We start from the raw sequence: 20,841 nt of genomic DNA on the forward strand, positions 1-20,841 counted from the left end.
GGAAAGAAAGAGGTAGTAAAGAAGGATGAGGGAAGAAAGATGAAAGGCTCACCTCGCTGCTCTTTTTTGCTTTCTTGGACGCTAATCTTCTTGGAGCCGCTCCTCCTCCTTGTTCACTTCTTTCTCTTTCGATTCTTCTCGTCTAATCGAGCGTCCTCTTCGTTCGATTCTTTGCGTGCCCTTTCCAGCCACCTCTTGAACTTTGGGAGCGGATAAGCCAACTCTTAACGGATAACTGGAATCCCAAGTCCAAATCCAGTTAGGACTCGGCATCGGGCTGACCATTCGGTAAATAGAGACGGCACGAGCGGCGACGGCTGTCCTCTCTCAACCTATCTTCGCCCAGCCGCTGGTTCTTTTCTTTTCGTTATACTGCTTACAATTTGACTTTATATGAATTAACGGTAAGCTTGCTTGGCCATAGCTGCTGCTATCTCCACTCAAATAATTTGGTGTTGCATCATCTTAATAGCAGAGAAGACTACTATGATCATGATGAACATGCTACTGGTTGCCAAGATCTAATTTCCGCAACAGCCATGATCCTCATATTTCTAGTGGCCGAAAATTTCTAGAGTCCATAAGACTCTTTTCTATCCCATTTTCCTCAATATATATATATATATATATATATATATATATATATATATAGATAGATAGTTAAGCCTTGATCTAGATATTTCAAATTTAAAACACGAAAATAACCAATGGTAAGATTGCAAAGCCTCGCATGGAGCATGCGAGGTCCTCATAAATTTCCCTTGCTCTCTGCCCTGTTTTCTCCAACTCCTGGAGGACCCCTACCTTCTCCCTCCAACTCCTAGACCATTTTTCTTGTTTTTTGTTCCAACGAGGGTCGGGTAGGGATTTGAGATGTAATTACTTTTTCTTAAAACATAGTTTTGATTCATTTCAATTGTTTAACAAACTGGATACAGAAATCACTGCTAGCATCTGTAGTGTATGTATTGTCGCAAGGCCAGAAGATGCTATGGACCTTTTCTTTTGCATTGTCAACAACAGAAGCTAGAGGCTGACATTCTTCAAGAAGACTCAAATTGGATACTGTGACAACTATCAACATTTTCTTTACCACTACAAAAGAGTAAACTACATCTTGCCCATAAAATAAAAGGTTTGTTAAACATAATAAAATACAACCAATCAAAACACATTCAGCAAAATGATCTTTTTTTCATCAGTATCTGTTATATTGTTAGATCACTCAGATGTCACTGTAATTTCCATCTGCATAGAAAAATTGAAGAAAGCCGGTTATTTCTTTTATCTTCAGATATGCCAATCATACCAATTGAAACTATCTAAGAACAATGTAACAAATGCATCATATCAATTAGGTGAAACTCAACTATACAATATAAACAAAAGAAGAGCTAGTCAGCCATGAAAATTTAAAAAAGTTTAAAGCATTAATTTTAGTAAGAATAGACATGTGCAATTGCACTTTTCATCATTAGCATATAAATGATGAAAAACCTGAGAATTAATCATTTCAATGAAGGTAACATATGTGAAATAGAGCTCCAAGGAGAACACAATTGCATTACAGAGTTGGTTTTAGAAATTAACCTAGTTGAGTAATTGTCTGTAAAAGATTGATTCCGACAAATTTGAAAGCCAAAACTTGCTGATCTTTCATGACCCAAAAAGGTGTTAAAAAGAGAAGGAAAATGAAGAAGAAACAAGGAATGAAGTACAGAGATAAACGTGCAGAACATTATCACTTATTCTCGGTGGCTGAGATGATGGTTCTTGGGTCTAACATTAAAACTAAGCTCCAGATTAATGAATTAGAAGCAAATTTGGTACAATATAAAAGAATAGTGAACGAATTGGCAACTCTAACCCTCCAATACATCAAGAAATGTAAGCAAACCGGTACTTCATAATACAATTAATAAATCAAATTCTCCATAGGAAGTTCAAGAAACCATATCATGAACATTATAACCTGTCATTCACAAAACTATGGTAGGAAATAATTAGAAACATTACCTTAATTGGAGATCGCAATGTATTTGTTGTTTGAACCAACATGATATTTCTATAATTTCTATGCATTTACATGATGCAAACTAGCATCTAGATGATGAAAATTTCTTTAGTTAATGTGTTGTTTTCTCTCTTGATATCGGACGGTGCAAAGAAAACTTCTCCCAGTTGCTTTTTTAAGAACAAGTTTAACGAAAGCAGAGTAGAGCAGGAGATAATCTAGACTTTGTGAAAAATCTATCAAATCCAACTCGGCTTCATAGCATACCTACGTTTTTAAACATCACCTGATGTAGTCTGAAGGTTTAGATGATAGTTTCAACTAAACATTTGTTTGGAGGTTTACTTTCGGTTTATTTCTCTTTTTTACTTATTGTATGCAATGTACTCATACCTTAAGCTGCTACTCTTCCGGAAACATAACTGAGTGGATGCATATCATTGAAGTGAAAATTGTGCTCAGAACTCTATAGATCTAGTTGTAAATTGCTTTGTGAATTCAGAAAGAAAAAGAAATCAGTTTGATTAAATTAAGGGTCTAAACTTGATTCTTGTTTCTTGAGGTTCAAGCAACTTAGGCAATATAAGGAAATAAGTGATCCAATGATTTAGAGATTATGGTGAAACTTTATGGAAAAAACAACGTGCAATCCCTCCTTTTACCTCTCATCTTCTTTGTTCCTCATTACTTTCCCTCTAGCCTCTAGTTCCATTTTTAATTCTCACTTTAGAATATGATCCAAAATCATTACTAAACCATCAGAAGTCATGATTTCATGATAGTTTCTCAAAATTCAAGAATTCTAAACATGATAAACTAATCCTGTTCGCATTCTTTAGACTTTGCTGAATTATATTTTCATCAACAGAAAGCTCCTAGTTGCAATAGCTTTTAACCTATTTGAACCAAGTAAAGTTGCTCCTTTTGATGTTCTGAAAGCATTTTAAGTCCCCAGAAATCAACCATCAAACAGAACTAGATTAAAGTTGCTTACATAGAAAAGCTCATTGTCATTTTCTAAACATAAACAAGCACATGGTGCCAAGATAGAAAGCATTTAGCAAATCTAAGTTTGCAGAAAACATGTGCATATCAGGCATAGAGTAAGGACCATCTAACCAGTTAATGCCATCTGTGTTACGATTGCTTGAACAAATGGCATGACAACATATCTGATATCCCCAGTGCAGAAAGGCTTTCACATCCAAAAAGTTGTTGAAGTTTAGTGTCACACAAAATCACCATTGTGTTCATGGGGTCCTAATACAAATTACATTAAACAAACAAATTGTTAAAATGAAAACTATGAGATGTTGAGTCTGGCTCGAGATCAAAGAAAAGGCAAAGAAAAAGTACACAAAAGAAAAGAAGTAGAAGGAAAACAAGTTACATGAAAGAAAAAGACAGAAAATAAGTAAAAGAATAGGTATACAACTAAAAAGCTAAGCAGAGAAAATTTATTCAAAGAGATTAATATGAACCAAAAAGAACAACTAGCACTATTGCCATTACATGATATCTCGTAAGTAATGAAATAATGAATCATTTTTGTTTGGCACAGTTGCATGCATGCATGGCAGAAGCTCTTCATGTTTACAAGCTAAAAAAGTAAAATGTGGAAGCATCAATTCATAATGAAACCTGATAAGGAAATAATGTAATTTTGAGTATTAAAATACCAAGTCAAAAGGCAAATCTGAAGTCAAAGGGACAGGCTCAAAAGCTATAAAGAATGACTAATGACAACTCAACCTCACTAAAATGGTCTCACATATAGATAAGTGGCACTAACCTCCAACCGGTTATTTTTTATGTAATCCCAAATACGCCTCAAAGCCTCCGATTGAAGCATCTCCCTTTCTCCAGTTCCAAAAAAATTGGCCAGTGCATCAGATATAACAACAGGATATTGATCAACATCAGGTTCTGTTGCAGAAACCACTTCTGTAGCTGTAGCCTTTAACTTCTTTGATTCTGGACCTGGATCTCCTGCAAAAATTGAAACAGATTTTAGTATTACTAACTTGCAGCCTATTTCTAAGACACCAAAAAAAGCACTAACTTGTAGATTCAAGTGGTATTATATGCTTAGCTAACAGCTTATTCATCTTGAACATGTCGGTACAATCGGTCTCAAAAACCAAACGCAGTTCATCATTGCATATGATCTTCCTCTTGTTATTAGGATCTTGGAGATTATTCTTACGAATGTATGCCCACAGCTGCTTCACAATCTGAAAGAAGATACAGGTGCATATTTGATATTCTTAAACAAGTCCAAAAGTATTGACTATTGCTTTTTACAAAACTTACAAAAGGATAAACATTTCAAAAGTAAAAGTTGAGTCAGCAGAAAGAACCTGAGTCCTTGCCATGGTTGGCTCACCAACAATGGCCTGCAATTGAGGTGAAACGCCGCAAACTTTACTCAAACCCCCTGGTCCACCTCTCCGCTTAACTCCAGCAGGAGCACTGAAACATAAATCACAAGTGTGAGTAAGCACAACAAATATCAGACAAGCAAGCAATGCTATTGATGTCTTCATGAAAGCCCAGTATTTTAAATGTGTGATGGATAAAAGGTACGCCTTTTTGTTGTTAGGAAACGAATGGCCCTTCGCCCATCTAACATCTTTTCCCGTTTTGGGTATGAACAAGAGAGTGAGATAGGGATAAAAGATAAGCCAAGATCATACTAATAAGAGTTTTCTTTAGATTGGCATGCTTAGATATCTGCACGCACATATCTTCATTTTTCACAATTTTGACTTTGGGGTTTACAACTAGGGCGCCAGGGACTTGCATAGATGAATCAGCAAACTGCATCTGGATTTTTTTCATACACCATCTTTATTTGCCTTATCAATTCTTGTTCCTTCACCCTCCTTTTTAGAAGCAAGGAGACCATGTAGTTGAATAGCATTATAAACAATAAATATGTTAAAAGGTTGCAATATAAATAAATCAAGAGGAACAAGGAAAAAAACATAAATAACAAATAAAATATGTCTACCTAGGAAGGAGGGAGAGGTAAATGCAAGATGAAAACAAGCTCTTCATTCGCAGTTCCTAAAACCAACATTTCCCTTCCAAATAAGGGAATGCTTCAACAAAAACCAAGTATTTTCACCAAAATCCACAATACCGAAGCTAGCACCCCTGCAGGTAGGCTAGCGATACAATACAGTACGCCCCGTGTCGTGCCATTCCAGCATGAACTGATGAGGAAACCGGCAAGCGAGGGGAAGAGGGAGAAGGAGAAAGGAATAAAGAGAGAGAGAGAAAGGGAGGGAGAGCGGGAGAACGCGGTTTAGAGAGAGGTGGAGGGAGGGGAGCTGGAGAGCGAAAGAGAGGGAGAGACAGAGGGAGGAAGGGAGAGAGACAGAGGCAGAGGGTGCCACTCACCAAAACAGTGTCGAGGGATGGGGGAGAGAGGGCTTTCGAAGCCCCCTCTCCTCCATGCATCGGAACAAGGTCGGAGTCCCTAGTTCAAAAGAAAACAAGGGCTTCAGCCCTTTTTTATATGTTTTTAATTTTTTTTGGTACAAATATGTTTTAATTTTTTTTAAAATGAAGTTGGCAACCACTGTCAATTTCACTTATTATTTTCTTTTTTTTGAAATTTTTTAAGTAAAGTCAATAGTGGTTGTCGGCTTCACTTTAAAAAATCAAAAAAAAAGGGGTCGAAGCCCCTGTTTCCTTTCGAAACACGAGCTTCGCCCTGTTCTGATGCACGGAAGAGAGAGAGCTTCGAAAGCCCTCTCTACCCCCTCCCTCAACCCTGTTCCGGTAAGTGATGCCCTCTCCCTTCCTCTCTTTTTTCTTCTCCTTTCTTCTCCCTCTCCTCCTCTCTCGCCGATTTCTCGATTTCATTGCTGAAACCGTCATGGTCTGCCACCCATATGGCTCAGTACACCTTGAGTTGGGTAGTTCAAAATTGTTCCGCCTTTCTTGATTTTCTATGTTGAGCATGAAATTGTGAAACTTATAACTCCTCTTTCTTTAAATCTCCACTGAATATGATAGATAATGAACTTCCAAACTTTCTATCCATTAATGGTGCAACCTATAATCGATTACTAGAGGTGTAGATTGATTTCATAATAATCAATTATGGTGCGATTGATTAGACACTTCAGCAAAAACTTATCATCCCAAAAGATCATCATAGAGGTATGTGAACGTGAAACAGAACATAATAGATATCTTATTAATGAAGCCTAAGCAATAAAATATAACTAATGTAACAAACTGAAAATAACCACAACAGAACAATAAAATAAATACTGCAAATACTCTCGGGTTCTAAGGATGTGATAGATGGCAACGATGGTAATGATGGTGGGTGGAGATAATGATTGATGGACGAAAAAATGAGGGATTGGCAAAAAATGGTGATAGAACTAGTTGGATAATTATCTCTGCAAGTTTGGTCCCTCCAATCCAATGAGAATCTTCAGGACGCGCTCCACCAAAGTATCGAGATGAAAGATGACCGGGTCAAGAAGATGGCTCCAAGAAGAAATAGGTCAAGAAGCAGAATGAAAGTAGAAGAAAAAGAATCTCTCAGGGCTTCGCCCACGATGGCACTCACATTTCTAAGGTTTTTTTTCTTCTTCTTCTTCTTTTTGGCTATTGTCCTCTTTTTATAGGTCGAGTTACTGTTCTGTGAGGAGTAACCGGGTCGGGTTACTGTTCCGTGAACACTAACGGGTCGGGTTACTATTCCATGAACAGTAACGGGTTGGGTTACTGTTCATGTGAACAATATTTTTTTCTCTTTTTTTTTTCTTTTCTAACTTCCTTTCTCCCTTCTTCCATACTTTCAACATGTACAATTCTATTTCCAAGATTATCATCCATCCTCCTCCGTTCCTAGAGATGAGTGATGATCGTGGGTATTGAAAAAAGGCTAAGGCTCAAGCAATTAAGTGTAGTAGTTTGGAGTTAGGTTAGGCTTCCTATCACACCTAGTTAGACTTTTTTTGCTTGGCAGTACTAGTACATAACTCGATTGAAAATCCAAGCCTAACATGGCTTTGGATGGAAAACACAGAAACAACAAAAAACATAAACTATATATAAGATGGAGTAAGATGGAGTCCTGAGACTACATCAATTAATGTCAAGTTCAAGATATGAAATCTCGCTCCTATCAACCAGTACATACAATACAGAATAAGGATCAACAACAACCATAGAATCTGTTCCATAGACAAAACTGGCCTAAACCTTCCCATACAGTCCAAAAGAACCGGACCACACCACCTTGTATCACTCAATACCAAGATTAAATATGTTTCAGCACCCTTTCTTTGTGTGTGTGTGTGTGTGTTTTGGTACCAGTAAATACCTTGTGTTAGTGCAAAATGTACCATGGTACGTACTATAGCAGCCCGCGAGTGGTATAATGCCATAGAACAATTCTTCAAAACATTGTTGAACTCATGGATGATACCAGACAACTGCAAGCAACCTTTCCTTCCAACACACAAAGCACCATTTATCATAGACATATATAACTTGCCACTCTCCCAACAAGGCAATAACCTGTAAAAATCTACCAAGGGTAATCATATAGAGAAAAGCTAACCACATAATAACAAAGGATCCCATAACCTATTGCTCCAAATGAAGTGTGCCCTATCATCAACAATTAGGCCGATATAATAACCTATAAAGGACACAACACTGCACTACCATTGATCAACTCTTTCTACTTTTATCCCTTCAGCTGCTAAGAGAAGTTGTTTCACCATGATCCCCTTACTTGTCCACTTTGACTTGACAATAGCACAGGCTTCCATGTGACTATATTGAAAATTACAAGCATCTTCAACAAAAACTATAGAAAAAGGTTTAGACAATACTATGAGCTGTTTAGGTTCAAGTCAACCAAGTTCAGTGATGGGGACATCAGAGCCCTTCATTCTGATGATCGCGCCTTCAGAGCCACTCGCTCGCGTTCGCACCAGTCCATAAATAATGAAGAAGTTGATTTTATTATTCACTCCAAATCCATAGATTAGAGCAAATATTATTTTTAAATACAGAAATCCACAATTTTACAACAGCCAAAACTCTACTCTTTCACCACCTCCAGGTTCAGCAATTTCCCAATGGAAAAAATCTCTCTTTTTCGAAACACAAAGTATTAAATCTTCCAAATTCCAACTTTGCCGCCCAAACCTCACATACCCATAACTCTACCCTAAAAATCTATTTCCCGCCCATCATACGCAAATAACATACTTTTTTTTTTTTGGGGGGGGGGGGGGGGGGGGGGGGGGGGGGGGGGTGTGGTGGCAAACAACTTTACTTTAATCAGTAAAAAGCACGCAACTTTCACAACAACCAAAACCCTAATTTGAAAATTGGCAAGAAAGAAGCAAAAAGGAGTCACCTTTCTTTCTGGGCAGGCGCGGCTGGCTGAGGGACGGCCGGCGTCGGCAGCGGCGGTGGCTGGTGCTGCTGCTGCTGCCGGAGCTGCTGCTGGGCCGCCGCCGCCGCGGCGGGGGCGGAGGCTGGGAGGCGAGGCGGGGGGTAGCGGAAGGAGAGCTCGTGGTGGTGGGGGAGGTGGGTGAAGGGGGAGGAGGAGGCCGGGGGAGGGGGCTGGAATTGGGGGTGGAGGTGGTGGAGGGCTTGGGGTTGGGGGTGGAATTGGGGGTGCGGTGGGAGGGCAAAATGGCCCTTTGATTGGCCGAGGAGGAGGTCGATCTGGTCGCGGATGAAGCCGGCCTTGTGGGAGAGGTCGAGGCCGAGTTTGGCCTCCAGCTCCCGGACGACGCCGTTAACGGAGGCAACGGCGTTGGGGCCGGCCTGCCGGAGAAGAGACTGCACGCAGCTCGCTATGTCTTGGTCCGACACCATCGCCACCAACTACCATCTAATGGCGATTTAACGACAAACAAAATTAGGAGAGAAAAAAAAAATCAAATCCTTTGCCCTTCCCCGCCTTCGTCCCTGCTCTCTCTCTCTCTCTCTTCCTCTTTCTCTCTCTCTCTTCCTTGTCTGTCTCTCTCCTCTCTCTCTCTCTCTCTCTCTTAAATAAAATAGATTGACGGGAATGCCCTCATTTTGTGTCACGAATTACGAGGAGACAAAACTGACGCCATCGCCCTTGCGGGTTGGGCCACCAGGATCTAGTTACGACTGGTGAGATTACCTCTGTGCATTTAAATTGAAAAGCTTGCGGATTGTTATGTTTTGCTGGTGAATAAAAATTAGTCTTAATTCGGCACACTCTCCCATGCTACAATTATATGCAATGACTTTTTGATACAGTTATTTGAGACACTTGCTGACTTCAAAAAGTTAAATGCGCATTTTGATTGATCATATCAGGGGTTGAATCATAACAAGGATTGAATTTAAATGTAATATCGATTTTTATTATGTTAAATGATAAATCTAACTCGACCTTTTTGATAATTGATTTTTTTTAATTTATTTACGAAATTTATATCTTCCCTCCAAAATGGCTCTTTTACTTCTTCGTTTTTCTCTTGTTTATATACTTTTTATCTCAAATTTTAATTTTATTATTTTCTATTTTTATTTGCAATCTTTATTGTTATGACTTAGATTATAATGTCCTCAATCAAATGCTTTCATTGTGATAATGCAATTAATTTTATATCTGTAGTGCAAGACAATAGAACTTGAATAGCATGAATTTCAAAGTAAAACCCCAATTCAAAAAAATTAATCTTAGTAACATTTTTGCCAAATTTTTTCTTTAGGTTATCTTTAAGTTATGCTTTCACTAAAAAAAATCATGTAATGTAAGGCTTGGCTTGCAAGTATAGAAATGGTATATAATAAGATAATGAATTAAAATTTATCTTGTAAAATCAAATTTTGAAGCAAAAATAGAAAAAAGATAAATTATGTGCCACATGGAAAATGCACGATTGCTTGTTATTTCACGTGATTGAATATGGTTGAAAGTTATGGAAGCAATTTAACAAGATCGAAGTTTTCATTAAATTTAATTTTTTTTCTATTCTTCAAAAGTAGTTGTTATCTTTGACAATCTATATAGGTTTATTTGAATTATATTAGAAAATGGTGACCAAACAAGCATGTCCTACAATTGAATCTTATTATCTATTGCAATAATTAGAATGAGTTTCTGTAAAGGTTATAGTGACTAACTAAATTATCTAGTTGCTTTAAGAATTGGAGAGGGTTTAAACTTCTTCAATAAATCATGAGTAAATATGCATATAGAAACTAAAGAAGCATTTTTTATTACAACAAAAAATGATCATAATTTATTCAACAATACAAAAACTGGTTGTTTATGCTTCATTCATGTAATCTTATAATAATTACAACTTATATAGGAGATATGCAGATAGATTTGAAAAATATTCAAAGTCTATACACAATTGTTCATGAAATCATATAAATTTTCTCCATCTTTTACTTTTCTTTTTCAATATTTTACTTATTTTTACCAAATAAATTTTATATTTAATAAGCTATGCTTCAAAAACCTAATCCAAGTCATAAAAAATAATCAAACAAATCTAGCTTTAGAGCGATGTATTTCGAATTTCTAAACTAGCTAATTATCTCCTAACTTACTAGGTTACTTCCTTTTCCTATATCTTTTTTCTTTTGGACAATGGGGGCTCATAGCAAATTATTTTCCTCATTTAAAACCAGGTTTAGAAACCGGACCAAAGTGAAATCTATCTAAAGCCCAAATGGTAGTTATTCACCGGGTGGTGAGCAGACTCAACCGGTGGACGGGAGGTTGGGGGCCCGGTAGGGTCGACGTTAATGATATCCCTCTCTGAGTCTTCGTACGACTTGTCGTTTCCGTTCTTGCCTTGCCTTGCTTAGCAAGGAGGTCCCGTGCTCCGCCTCCTATCCGCTGACGTGTAAGCCTCACGAGGTCCCAAGCCTTCTCAAAACTAGACGTTTTGACCGTTTTGACGGCGTTCGGATTCACTGTTACTTACCATCATCTTGTTATCATCGCTTTCCCGTTACTCTCCGGGGACCCTGCGGCCATCCGTTGCTGGAAGCCTGGAACCCGGCGGCTTCTCGCATGGATGCCCGAACCACCATCCATGGTGGCTGCGACGAGAGATCCGAGGAGATCTCCAAGGTCTGCAGAGTGAGCGAAGGCTTCTCCGTCTGTACTCAACGGTGACGGAGGAGAGTAAACGAGAATAATGCCGCTTACGTGACTCCAGTAGTTAAAGCATCCACGTCATTCAGTCTATGGCAATATCCTCGATCTGCGATTTGTGGTATATTCCCGTGCAACTCGAGCTCAAATGGTGATGATGATAACGATGAGGATGGATATGATGAGTGCGAAACTAGAAAGTTTTGGGCGGTGAGGGCGTTGTCTGTGCGATTGCAAGTCCTCCACGCAAACAGGAAGTAGTTGGAAGACAGACTCCTCCACTGCAGTCTCTTGGAGACTTGGAACAACTGTTGTCAATCCATGCACCAGCTGCAATTTTCTCGTTATTAGAGTCTCCTTTAAACTTACCAACGATCACCTGGTTGACAGAATTATCCTCCAACTGCTCGGTCTGGCTTATACAAATGGATGAAGCGGAAGCCCGTGTTCTCGTGACAAAGCATGAGTGGTATGCAATCCAGTTTATCAACAAAAGAATGTAATAAAAGTGAAATGGAGTGAAGTCTTTGTAATTAATTCCCCACCCTCCAAAAGACCCCGCTATAACAAAAAGTCCCGGTTGACCAGTCTTAAAATCTTTCATCTAATATCTTTACCAAGTTTAATTTTCGGTCCTTGAGCCCCTTTTATTTTTTTTGAAAAGGCCCAAAATGCCCCTGCCCTCCTCATCTGTCAGTTTTGAACTAGTGCTGCACGCCGGCCGCCGAGTCTAATTCCAGAGTTGACATGAGAAGTTTTGCATAAAACTCCCTATAAAGCTCACGTTGCAGCATCTAGTCTCTCAGCCTCAGTTCCACCTTGGAAGAGCTCGATTAAAGAAAGTAACACCCTCCGTCGGTCCTCACTTAAGACAGCAACGAAATCCAGTCCCCGGCGAGGCCCCTCAGTGGACAACTCGACGAAGTAGTTGACAGTCCCATTCCGGCTCCACTCCATGGCAAAAAGCTGGGAAAAAGACACAGCCAGCGTCTCGGCCCGCAGTCATGGCTTGGTCCGCATATCTTCCCCCTCATGAGACCACTTCTGAAAGCAGCCCCTTTTTGCAGCACCTCAAGAACCAATACAGTAGTGCTTTGGCAGGACTCCTACTTTGGCAGGTTTCCCAAGTCCTTTGACTGTCTCAAATAGGTGGAGAGTTTGAACCCTCGACCCCTAATTGGTAGAACTGTCACAGAAGCAGGGAATAGGGATGCTAGAACTCTTCAATCCTTACCCTGTGGATCACAAACAAATTCTATCTTGCGCTACTTCCAATAAATTCGGATCTTGGAATGTCGGATAAACATATTGCTGTCTTTAAGATCAAGCTTTGATGCCATGGAGCAATTAATGACTTTGCTGCACCTTCTGCATCTCAGGATTACTTGAGCTAGTTTATTTATCAAAACTTGAACTAGTTGAATGGGATCAATAGTCAATTACTTCAAGGTCTACTAGCCTGATCAGTGAATTGAACGCAGAGGTCAATAGTGGAAAGGGATTGTTTCAGACTCCCGCGTGCCATTGTTTCAGACTCCCGCGTGCCACCGTTTCAGGATTGTGTGCTGCCAGAAGCTATGATTGATTTTGTGAGGTTCTCTACTCCTATTGTTGCAAAGGATTGGATGAAGAAATTTTTTGTCCGGGTGCCAGAGCTCCACTGCTTTTTTTCAGATTCTTTTTTCTCTGTTCCTTTCCATTTGTAACAGAGATTACTCTCGGCAGCTTCTGAATTTTTTTTATTCTTTTGATCAGATCAATTAAAGCCGGGTGCTTATCTATCTCCCTTTCAACCAAAAATAAAGAAAACATCAAAACAAAACTTCAACTATACTTCTGTAAATTGTAGAGTCTACTTCCTTCTCTCTTTTATTTTCTGCTTTACACAAACATGACCTACTTTCACACTTTTCAATCATTTAGCTTTACCTGTGCCTGCACTTTTTCACTAGAAATCATAGAACTTCACCAAGCACTCGAGCATCTTAAATTTGAAACCTTTGATGAAACCAAGCATTTGATGTCCTCTATAACATCTAAAACTGCCACCTTTTATTTCTTCATAAGCTTGTACAGTTTAAACACTCAATATTCTTGATATCTAGGTAGGAGGTTTAGTTGAAGAAGAAGAGAGAATAAGAGCTAAACAAAAAGCATGATCATCAGAATGGCAGCGGCCGGACGTTCTCCCGGAGCGATAAGTTCAAACGGTGAGCTTCTGAGCCTGCTCCCTCTCTACAGCCCTCTTGAGGAAGCTGTCCTCCTCCACCACCATCTGAACTGGCAAAAATCCGAGCCCATTCGCCACAGCGAGCAAAATCTCCCTCATCTCGGCCCGAAACTCCTCCAAGTCTACTGTTCCATTGCCATCATGATCGAACCGAGCAAACAACCCACGATAGACTTGAAGCAGCTCGTCAGAGCTCAATCCCACTTCATCCACCCCGAAGTGGGTCTCAAGCACCCTGAGGCTCATCAGCTCCCTCACCATCTCCGCATACGAGAGTAGGCCATCATGGTTGGTGTCGAGGCCGGCGAACCGGTCCTCGACTGACGAATTGAAGGCCACTTCATCCTCGACAAAGTTGTGGATTGTCGCTCCGTCTAGCACTTCCACACTCATCTTTGGATCAAGGCAAAGAAAAGAGAACTCTGTTTTGAGGAAAGGAAGGTCGTTGGCCTTCTTATTTATAAAGAAAGAGCAGTGAAGGGGGTTTGTTAATTTCCCTATGCCCTTTCTCGCCTGTTGTATTAGTGGTCAACTCTTTGGTCTTTGTTTTGTTTTACTGCGGGCTCGGTCCGCTTCCATAGTCGGCATGGCACGTTGAGTGGTCAATCTTGGGAACCAAGGAATACGGAAAAGCATGCAACCTGGTCAAAATCAATTTGCGAACCCCATGGAATGCTTGCAGGCAACGCAGACGAGGGTAGCAAGTTCGCTTTTTTGTGCCGTTGGCTGGCCTCGGGTTTGGGATTGATATTGCTTTCGAATATTCTCTCTCTTTGGAGCAAGGCTAAGGACATGCCAAAGTATATTCGAAGTCACGAAGGGATGAGAAGAGCGCCGACATGGTAACGTGAAGCAACACATCATGTCAGCCAGAACATGTCGTATGCCCACCGGTCGTCTAAAGCGTACTTCTTTATTCTTTATTATTTATTCCTTCTTGCAAAAATGCCTGATAGATCGATCTCTAGCAAAAAAGAAAAAAAACTGCATGATTGATAGAAATATTTTCTGGTTTAAACACTGTTATACCGTCTCTCTACGTATGAACTCAAAAGCTCTTATTCTAAGAGGACCGTAGGTCCATACCAAAACACTTATATAATTTTTTATTTTTTATTTTTTTTGGCTGCATCCACACCGTATGAGCCACCAATGTACCAAAAAAAAAAACCTCTTCCCCTACAACCCCAGTATGGCTAATCAACTATCATACAATGCTAGCTTTTACTCTAATATTAATAACTGTCGATTTGTTTATAGTATGGCTCTCTACCATTTCTCTTGGTGTTTGGCATGCTTATATTAAGGTAGAGGTGAACCTTTTTTTGCTGTGCGGGTGGTTTCTTTTCTTATTTTTGGTTACACCGGCAGCTCAGACTAGTCCCTACTGAGTCAACGAAAGGTGGTTCCCTTCATGGCACATGATAAATCCTGGGAGTGGACCTTGTTAACTGCTGTGTTCCCGACTGGCATCTCCTTGTCAAGAGGACAGTGGGCTGATAAGCTTACAGGCAACAGCAAGCCCGATTATGTGGCAGTCAGAGACATTTGCTCTACTTTGGGTGATTCAGTTTAAATTGGTTAACTTTAGTTGGATTTGGCACTCGCAAGTTGCTATGCGGGAATTGATGAAGCTAAGCCTGCTTAAATAATGAAAATCTACAAGTATGTGTTCTGTCTATCATCTATTGAGGATTGTGAATACGTTACTATAACTTGTTCTTATGCCCACCAATGTTGGCAGCGCCTATGTGATCAGAGTGGCCTTGGTTTTCTTCCCTCGTCTTTGCCAGCTCTAATGGATTATGTATCCAGAGCCTTGGTAGAGGAAGAGTGTATCAAATTTGGTTGGAAAGGGACTCTAAAACCATTGTTCATTGGATTCATGATTCTGTGTCTACAAACGGGTCTATGCCCTTGCTGAAGGATGTGCTGCAATGGAAGAGGTCAAGATGGGCGTTCAAGGCGACACATGTACTGCAAGGAGGTAAAATCAGGCTACGGATTGGATGGCAGCCAAAGCATCACAAGGCGACTTCTCTATCTCAGCTGCTGATCAGATACCAGTCAAATTTGGGATGTATACTTTCAGCTGATGCCTTGGGAGTTTTGTTCAATCGGGCCTACTTAAGTCCAAGTTTTCTGTCTGATGTCTGTTGTGGCTACAGTTTTGATTTCAGCTTAGTCTCCTTTCTCATATCATGAAATATATATATACACATATAATGCCAAAAGTGACAATATTATGAAGAAGAATATAGTGTCAGATTAGCAATCTTGAAATGCTCATATTGTCTCTCTTCAGACCATCATGGTAATATTCCATCAAGCAAGCATCCTCTCGATCAAATAAATTAATATATATCCTTCGAGAAAAAACTCTATACGGTCATCTAAAGTTCATTAAGAAAATGAAATACTGATGACAATAATAAAATAAAAACAGGAAAACCCCCGGTACAAAAGAGTCAGAACCCGGCCCTCCCGAAGATCTAACTAGAAAGTCGCAAATCAAACTCAATATTTATAGTGATAGCTCAATAAGGCTATATAAGGTCCCCAGTTAAAAAGAAATTAACTAGATCACTTTGCCGACTCCCTCTCCACAGCCATCTTGAGGAAGCTCCCCTCCTCCACCACCATTTGGACCGGCAAGAACCCGAGCCCGTTCGCCACAGCGAGCATCATCTCCCTCATCTCTGCCCGAAACTCCTCCAGATCCACCGTTCCATTGCCGTCATGATCGAACCGAGCAAACAGGCCGCGATAGAGCTGGACAAGCTCATCAGGGCTCAATCTCACCTCATCCATGCCGAAGTGGGTCTCGAGTACTCTAAGGCTCATCAACTCCTTCGCCATCTCTGCATATGAGAGCAAGCCATCACAGTTGGTGTCGAGGCTGGAAAACCGCTCCTCGACCGTCCCGTTGAAGGCCCTCTCATCCTCTACGAAGTCACGAATGGTGGCTCCATCCAATATCTCTACACTCATCTTTGCTTCTCTTAGTATATCTCAAGGTGATGAAAAAGAGCTCAAGGTGATGAAAAAGAGGCTTGTTAGAAGGTGAAGAAAAGCTTTGCTACGAGGAAGAGATGGTGCCTACCTGCTTACATATATATAACCCAAGACAAGCCTCGCCGCCTTGAGCTTGGCCGTAGCCCTGTGGGCTGTGGGCGCGTTGTTTTCCACCTTTTGTTTCTGGGAGGTCATAAACGACTAGAAGCAGCAGGAAAGTACGGGAGAAGTCCGGAGTCAAGAACCAAGGGTGAGAGAGAAAAAGTAGGCGGTCAAAAAGCCCATGGTACGTTGTTGACGAGGAGTCTGAAACCCGATGCTATTTTCATTGACCGAAAGTCAGACGTTCGCGCGGTCGGTGGGATTTAATTTAGAGTTACGACCAACCAGCCCTGGGAGTGCACCGTTCTTTCGTTGTTTCCGATGGGCTCGCATGAAGGCCAGTCTTTGCTGCGGATTTATGGATTAGTGTTCTCTTGCTTGGTAATTAAGCATGTGTTAACGTCTAAAACTTTAAATTAATGGCATCAGTGACCGTTTTGGCCACCATCATAACATTCATTACGCCATCAGCATTGTCTTTTGGAAATTCGTCCCATTTCTTGTGCATTATGTCATATTGTCTAAATTGTATGCAAGAATGTGAATGGTGTATAATATATATACACTTGTCCAAAAGAACAAGGTGCAAGTTGTGAATATATAAGTAACCGCAATTACATTCATTATGATTATTTTTAACTTGATTCATTGTAGTTACAAGAGATTGTTTCGTGTTGATTATGTTTCCCTAGTTTATAAATTATTTTCAAAACAAAATATCATATATGATACTGAAAATAGACGTTAACAACTCTTTTGTGAAAAGTACAATCCTATATATTATTTTTCAAGTAATAATATATGATATTATTACTAGACAGACTAATTTCTAATTTCTCCATACCTGGCTAGTGCATCTATCCCTCACAAAATTTTCAGTAGGCAGTTGTCATTATTATTTTATGTTATTTTTTATACTTCTCTAATTTAATAATATTTATTGTATGATTAATTTTATTTATCTAATTATATATATATATTATTTAGTTAGTATTTTTATTTTGTATTATTTTAGCAAGTTATCCATAAAAAATCTAAGTAGAAAGTCACAAGATGAACTCAATACAAAGATAGCTCAATATGCCTAAGACCCTTGGTAAAGAAAATGTGAAATGCTAATAGGCTTTTGTTATGTACACACTTGATAGAGGAAAAAATGGGTCATCCAGCCCACAGCTAAAAGGCTGCCCAGTTTCGGCCCAGTAAACACCAACAACAATCGAATGAATCTTCACCTCGGCCTAGGACCAACTCGTCCTCAGAACTTTGCTGAAAGCTTCACCAACTCTGGACATTCGCCGACCAAGTTCGGAGTGCCTCTAAACAAATACCGATCCGTCTCGACCAAGTTCCGGACGCCAAACCCCCAACGATACACCCGATCCTCGAACTCGGTGCGCACCTCCGAGCACACCCCGGAACCCACAAAATCGAGCTACTCCCAGTATCCGCCAGATTGACCTCGTCAAACGAATGATGCGACTACTTAACGAGTTCGGCCTCGTCAGCAACCGCACCAGTGTGCGGGCCCACGCCCACCTGCGCGGCCGTACTTTATCACACTGCCGCGTCATATCTCCATAATTGGCCAACAGAAGTCAGACGGCACCTTGACTACTCCGGCCATATCCTGCTGTGACTGTCAACGCCCTACCGTTTTTAAGAACGGGCTATACCGCACGTTACTTGCCTACCTGGGCTGCACGCCATCCGGCTCAGAGCCATACCCCCTCATCATGGGGACTGACAGTACCTCCGTCACCTAGGATACTCCACCGAGGCTATAAATAGCTCGGTCAGGTAATTCCTAAGGGACCTTTTTGGCTGGACCAAATCTGCCCACTCTATCTTGATCGTTGGAGAGCCCTCACCGGGAACACCAGTGAAACTTTGTGCAGGTCTGCAGCCGTCGCGCAGGAGGCGGCTCATGTCTTTCCCTTTCCAGCACCGGCGGCTCTTTTGGCTTCACTAGCGTGGTCACCCTCGAGCTAGATTTGAACCACAACACTACTAATTAATAGTTCTCTTACCATTTGGTAAAAGTGAATTGGTGCAACTCAAAAATTTACTGCTATACGCATGTTGATGTATGTTATAAAATCTAATTTCATATATGTAATTTTCTACCATTATGTGATAATATAAAGATTTGATTATAATATACACCAACTACAAGGAGTCGGCCAAATAAGCAGTTATGGGCTCCATAAACTTTTTGTGTGCTTCATAGCATTTTCCGAAGATGTTAGACCCCACCTCGGCCAAACTGAAGCGAGTCTGGAGTAGGGGTGACAATCGGATCGGGTTATAAACGGGTCGGGTCACATGCAGGTCAGGTCAGAAAATTATAAACCTGAACCCGACCTGTTTATTAAATAGGTAACTCGACCCGATCCGTTTAACTGTTTGCCCAACCCGACCCGACCTGTTTAACCTGTTTACCCAACTCGACCCGTTTAACCTACCTAACCCGTTTAACCGGCCCAACCCGGCCTGTTTAGATCTGTTTCGACCCGTTTAACCTGTTTAGACCTGTTTAACCCGTTTAACCTGTTTAGACCTATTTAACCTACCCAACACTTAAACGGGTTAAACGGTTTAAACGGGTCAGACATCTAAAACCCATATCCGACCCAATTAATAAATAGATTAAACGGATCGACCTGTTTACGATCCGAACCTGTTTAGACCAAAGCCAAACCTGTTTATGGCGGGTCGAACACGGATCGAGTTGACGGATCGGATCATATTTTGTCACCCCTAATCTGGAGCAGCCTTAATTTAGTCTTATCATCTCACTCGCAATCTCAAGAATAGCCGTTACTTCCAAGAGCTACTAGCAAGAATCGCCTGAAGTCATGAACTAAAATACAAGATCCGTTTGTTTCATAACCTGCATTTCTCAACGCGAATTCATTAGTTTACTTCCTCATGCACAAGCCCATTGGTTAGCAATTTGTCATCTATGATCAATCAGATACTAGACTGATCAATAAGCTAACATAAATCTCAAATTTTCGATTCACTAGTAATTATCTCATGAAGTACAAAACCTCAAAAAGGAAGTTACATTTGAATCATCGTACCATCTCTTCTGAAAACAAATCCATCGGCAATTTTATAAATCTAAACTCAATAGGAAAACAAGAAGTAGGAAGCGGCAAACTAAAACTCAATAGGAAGATAGCTCAACAAGCCTAGGACTCTCTGAAAAAACATAAGACCTCTATGCGGCATACTTTGCCGACTCCCTCTCCACGGCCTTCTTGAGAAAGCTTCCCTCCTCCACCACCATCTGAACCGGCAAGAAACCGAGCCCGTTGGCCACCGCCAGCATCATATCTCTCATCTCTGAACGGAACTCCTCCAAGTCTACGCTTCCATTGCCGTCATGATCGAACCGAGCAAAGAGGCCACGATAGAGTTGAACAAGCTCGTTGGGGCTCAGCTTCACCTCGTCCATGCCGAAGTGGGTCTCCAGCACCCTGAGGCTCATCAACTCCCTCGCCATCTCTGCATACGAGAGCCGGCCATCCCGGTCGGCGTCGAGGCTCGCAAACCGGTCCTCGACCGACCCGTTGAAGGCTCCCTCGTCCTCCACGAACTCGCGAATGGTGGCTCCGTCCAATATCTCTACGCTCATCTTCGTTTCTCTTGGTAAACACTCCTCCCAATTAAAAGAACACCAAAGTTAAACGTGAAGAAGAGCTTTGGTTTTGAGCTCGCATGGTGCCTGGCTGGTTATATATAAGTAGAGAAAGACCTTGGGCTTGCCCTAACCCTGTGGGCAGTGGCATGCGGTTTTTGTACCCTTCGTTGGTTTAGGTGGGTGGCTTTAATTATGGGAAGGCGCTGAAAAAAGTGGACTGAAAGCTTGGAACTGACCCATTAGACTTGAGATAGCCTAAGAAGTTTTCTATTTCTTTTGAACAAAAGGTGGCAACCGCCCAGGAAAAACAGAGCGTGGGAAGTTGGGGAATCAAAGAAGGCACCAAGCAGAGAGCAGCATAACAGTGAACAGCCACAGTAGTTGCGTCGACCAGAAGTAAAGGTTACATGGCCTCGAACTCGCTAAGGCGGTGAAAGGTTGGACGGACGCTGGATTAAATGTAGGTAGCAGTGCTTTTGCTTTATTCCCGAGAGAAGGCAATCGATACGGCGTCGCAGATGGGTTTGCAACTTAATTTGCATAGAAACTCACATCTAACGTCTTTGCGGCGGATGCGTAGGCTGGCGTTCCCTTTCTCGCGCTTGGTAATTAAACATGTCTTAATGTTTAAAACAAACTAAATGTGGTAGGGTATGTGTTCAGTTTGGTATAAATTATTTGTCGAA

General features: G+C 40.9%; 4 protein-coding genes across 5 annotated transcripts; all 4 read right to left on the bottom strand.

Moving 5' to 3' along the window:
• Positions 1-883: 883 nt before the first annotated feature.
• Positions 884-9,034, bottom strand: LOC103711361 (formin-like protein 18). 2 transcript variants are annotated; one of them, XM_017843849.3, is made up of 6 exons: positions 8,418-9,032; positions 4,375-4,486; positions 4,077-4,248; positions 3,807-4,003; positions 3,134-3,274; positions 884-1,248 (listed from the first exon to the last, which is right to left on the bottom strand). In XM_017843849.3, exons 1-5 carry the CDS (start codon positions 8,882-8,884, stop codon positions 3,152-3,154), a joined length of 1,071 nt encoding a protein of 356 aa, XP_017699338.2. In that variant the 5' UTR covers positions 8,885-9,032; the 3' UTR covers positions 884-1,248; positions 3,134-3,151. The 2 variants fall into 2 exon arrangements, with proteins under 2 accessions (XP_017699338.2, XP_026662132.2); XM_026806331.2 differs by lacking the exon at positions 3,134-3,274 and having other exon boundaries at positions 8,418-9,034.
• Positions 9,035-13,175: 4,141 nt separating this feature from the next.
• On the bottom strand, positions 13,176-13,831 carry LOC103711362. The gene has a single exon (XM_008797473.3). The coding sequence runs from the start codon at positions 13,780-13,782 to the stop codon at positions 13,363-13,365; it is 420 nt and encodes a 139-aa protein (XP_008795695.1). The 5' UTR covers positions 13,783-13,831; the 3' UTR covers positions 13,176-13,362.
• A 1,899-nt stretch (positions 13,832-15,730) lies between these two features.
• Positions 15,731-16,532, bottom strand: LOC103711363. Its single transcript, XM_008797474.4, has one exon. It carries the CDS (start codon positions 16,378-16,380, stop codon positions 15,973-15,975), a length of 408 nt encoding a protein of 135 aa, XP_008795696.1. The 5' UTR covers positions 16,381-16,532; the 3' UTR covers positions 15,731-15,972.
• Positions 16,533-19,508: 2,976 nt separating this feature from the next.
• LOC103711364 lies at positions 19,509-20,208 on the bottom strand. The gene has a single exon (XM_008797475.3). The coding sequence runs from the start codon at positions 20,147-20,149 to the stop codon at positions 19,733-19,735; it is 417 nt and encodes a 138-aa protein (XP_008795697.2). The 5' UTR covers positions 20,150-20,208; the 3' UTR covers positions 19,509-19,732.
• Between the last annotated feature and the right edge of the window lie 633 nt (positions 20,209-20,841).

The sequence above is a fragment of the Phoenix dactylifera genome, chromosome 7 (genome assembly GCF_009389715.1).
Source record: "Phoenix dactylifera cultivar Barhee BC4 chromosome 7, palm_55x_up_171113_PBpolish2nd_filt_p, whole genome shotgun sequence".
NCBI classification, from domain to species: Eukaryota; Viridiplantae; Streptophyta; class Magnoliopsida; order Arecales; family Arecaceae; genus Phoenix; species Phoenix dactylifera.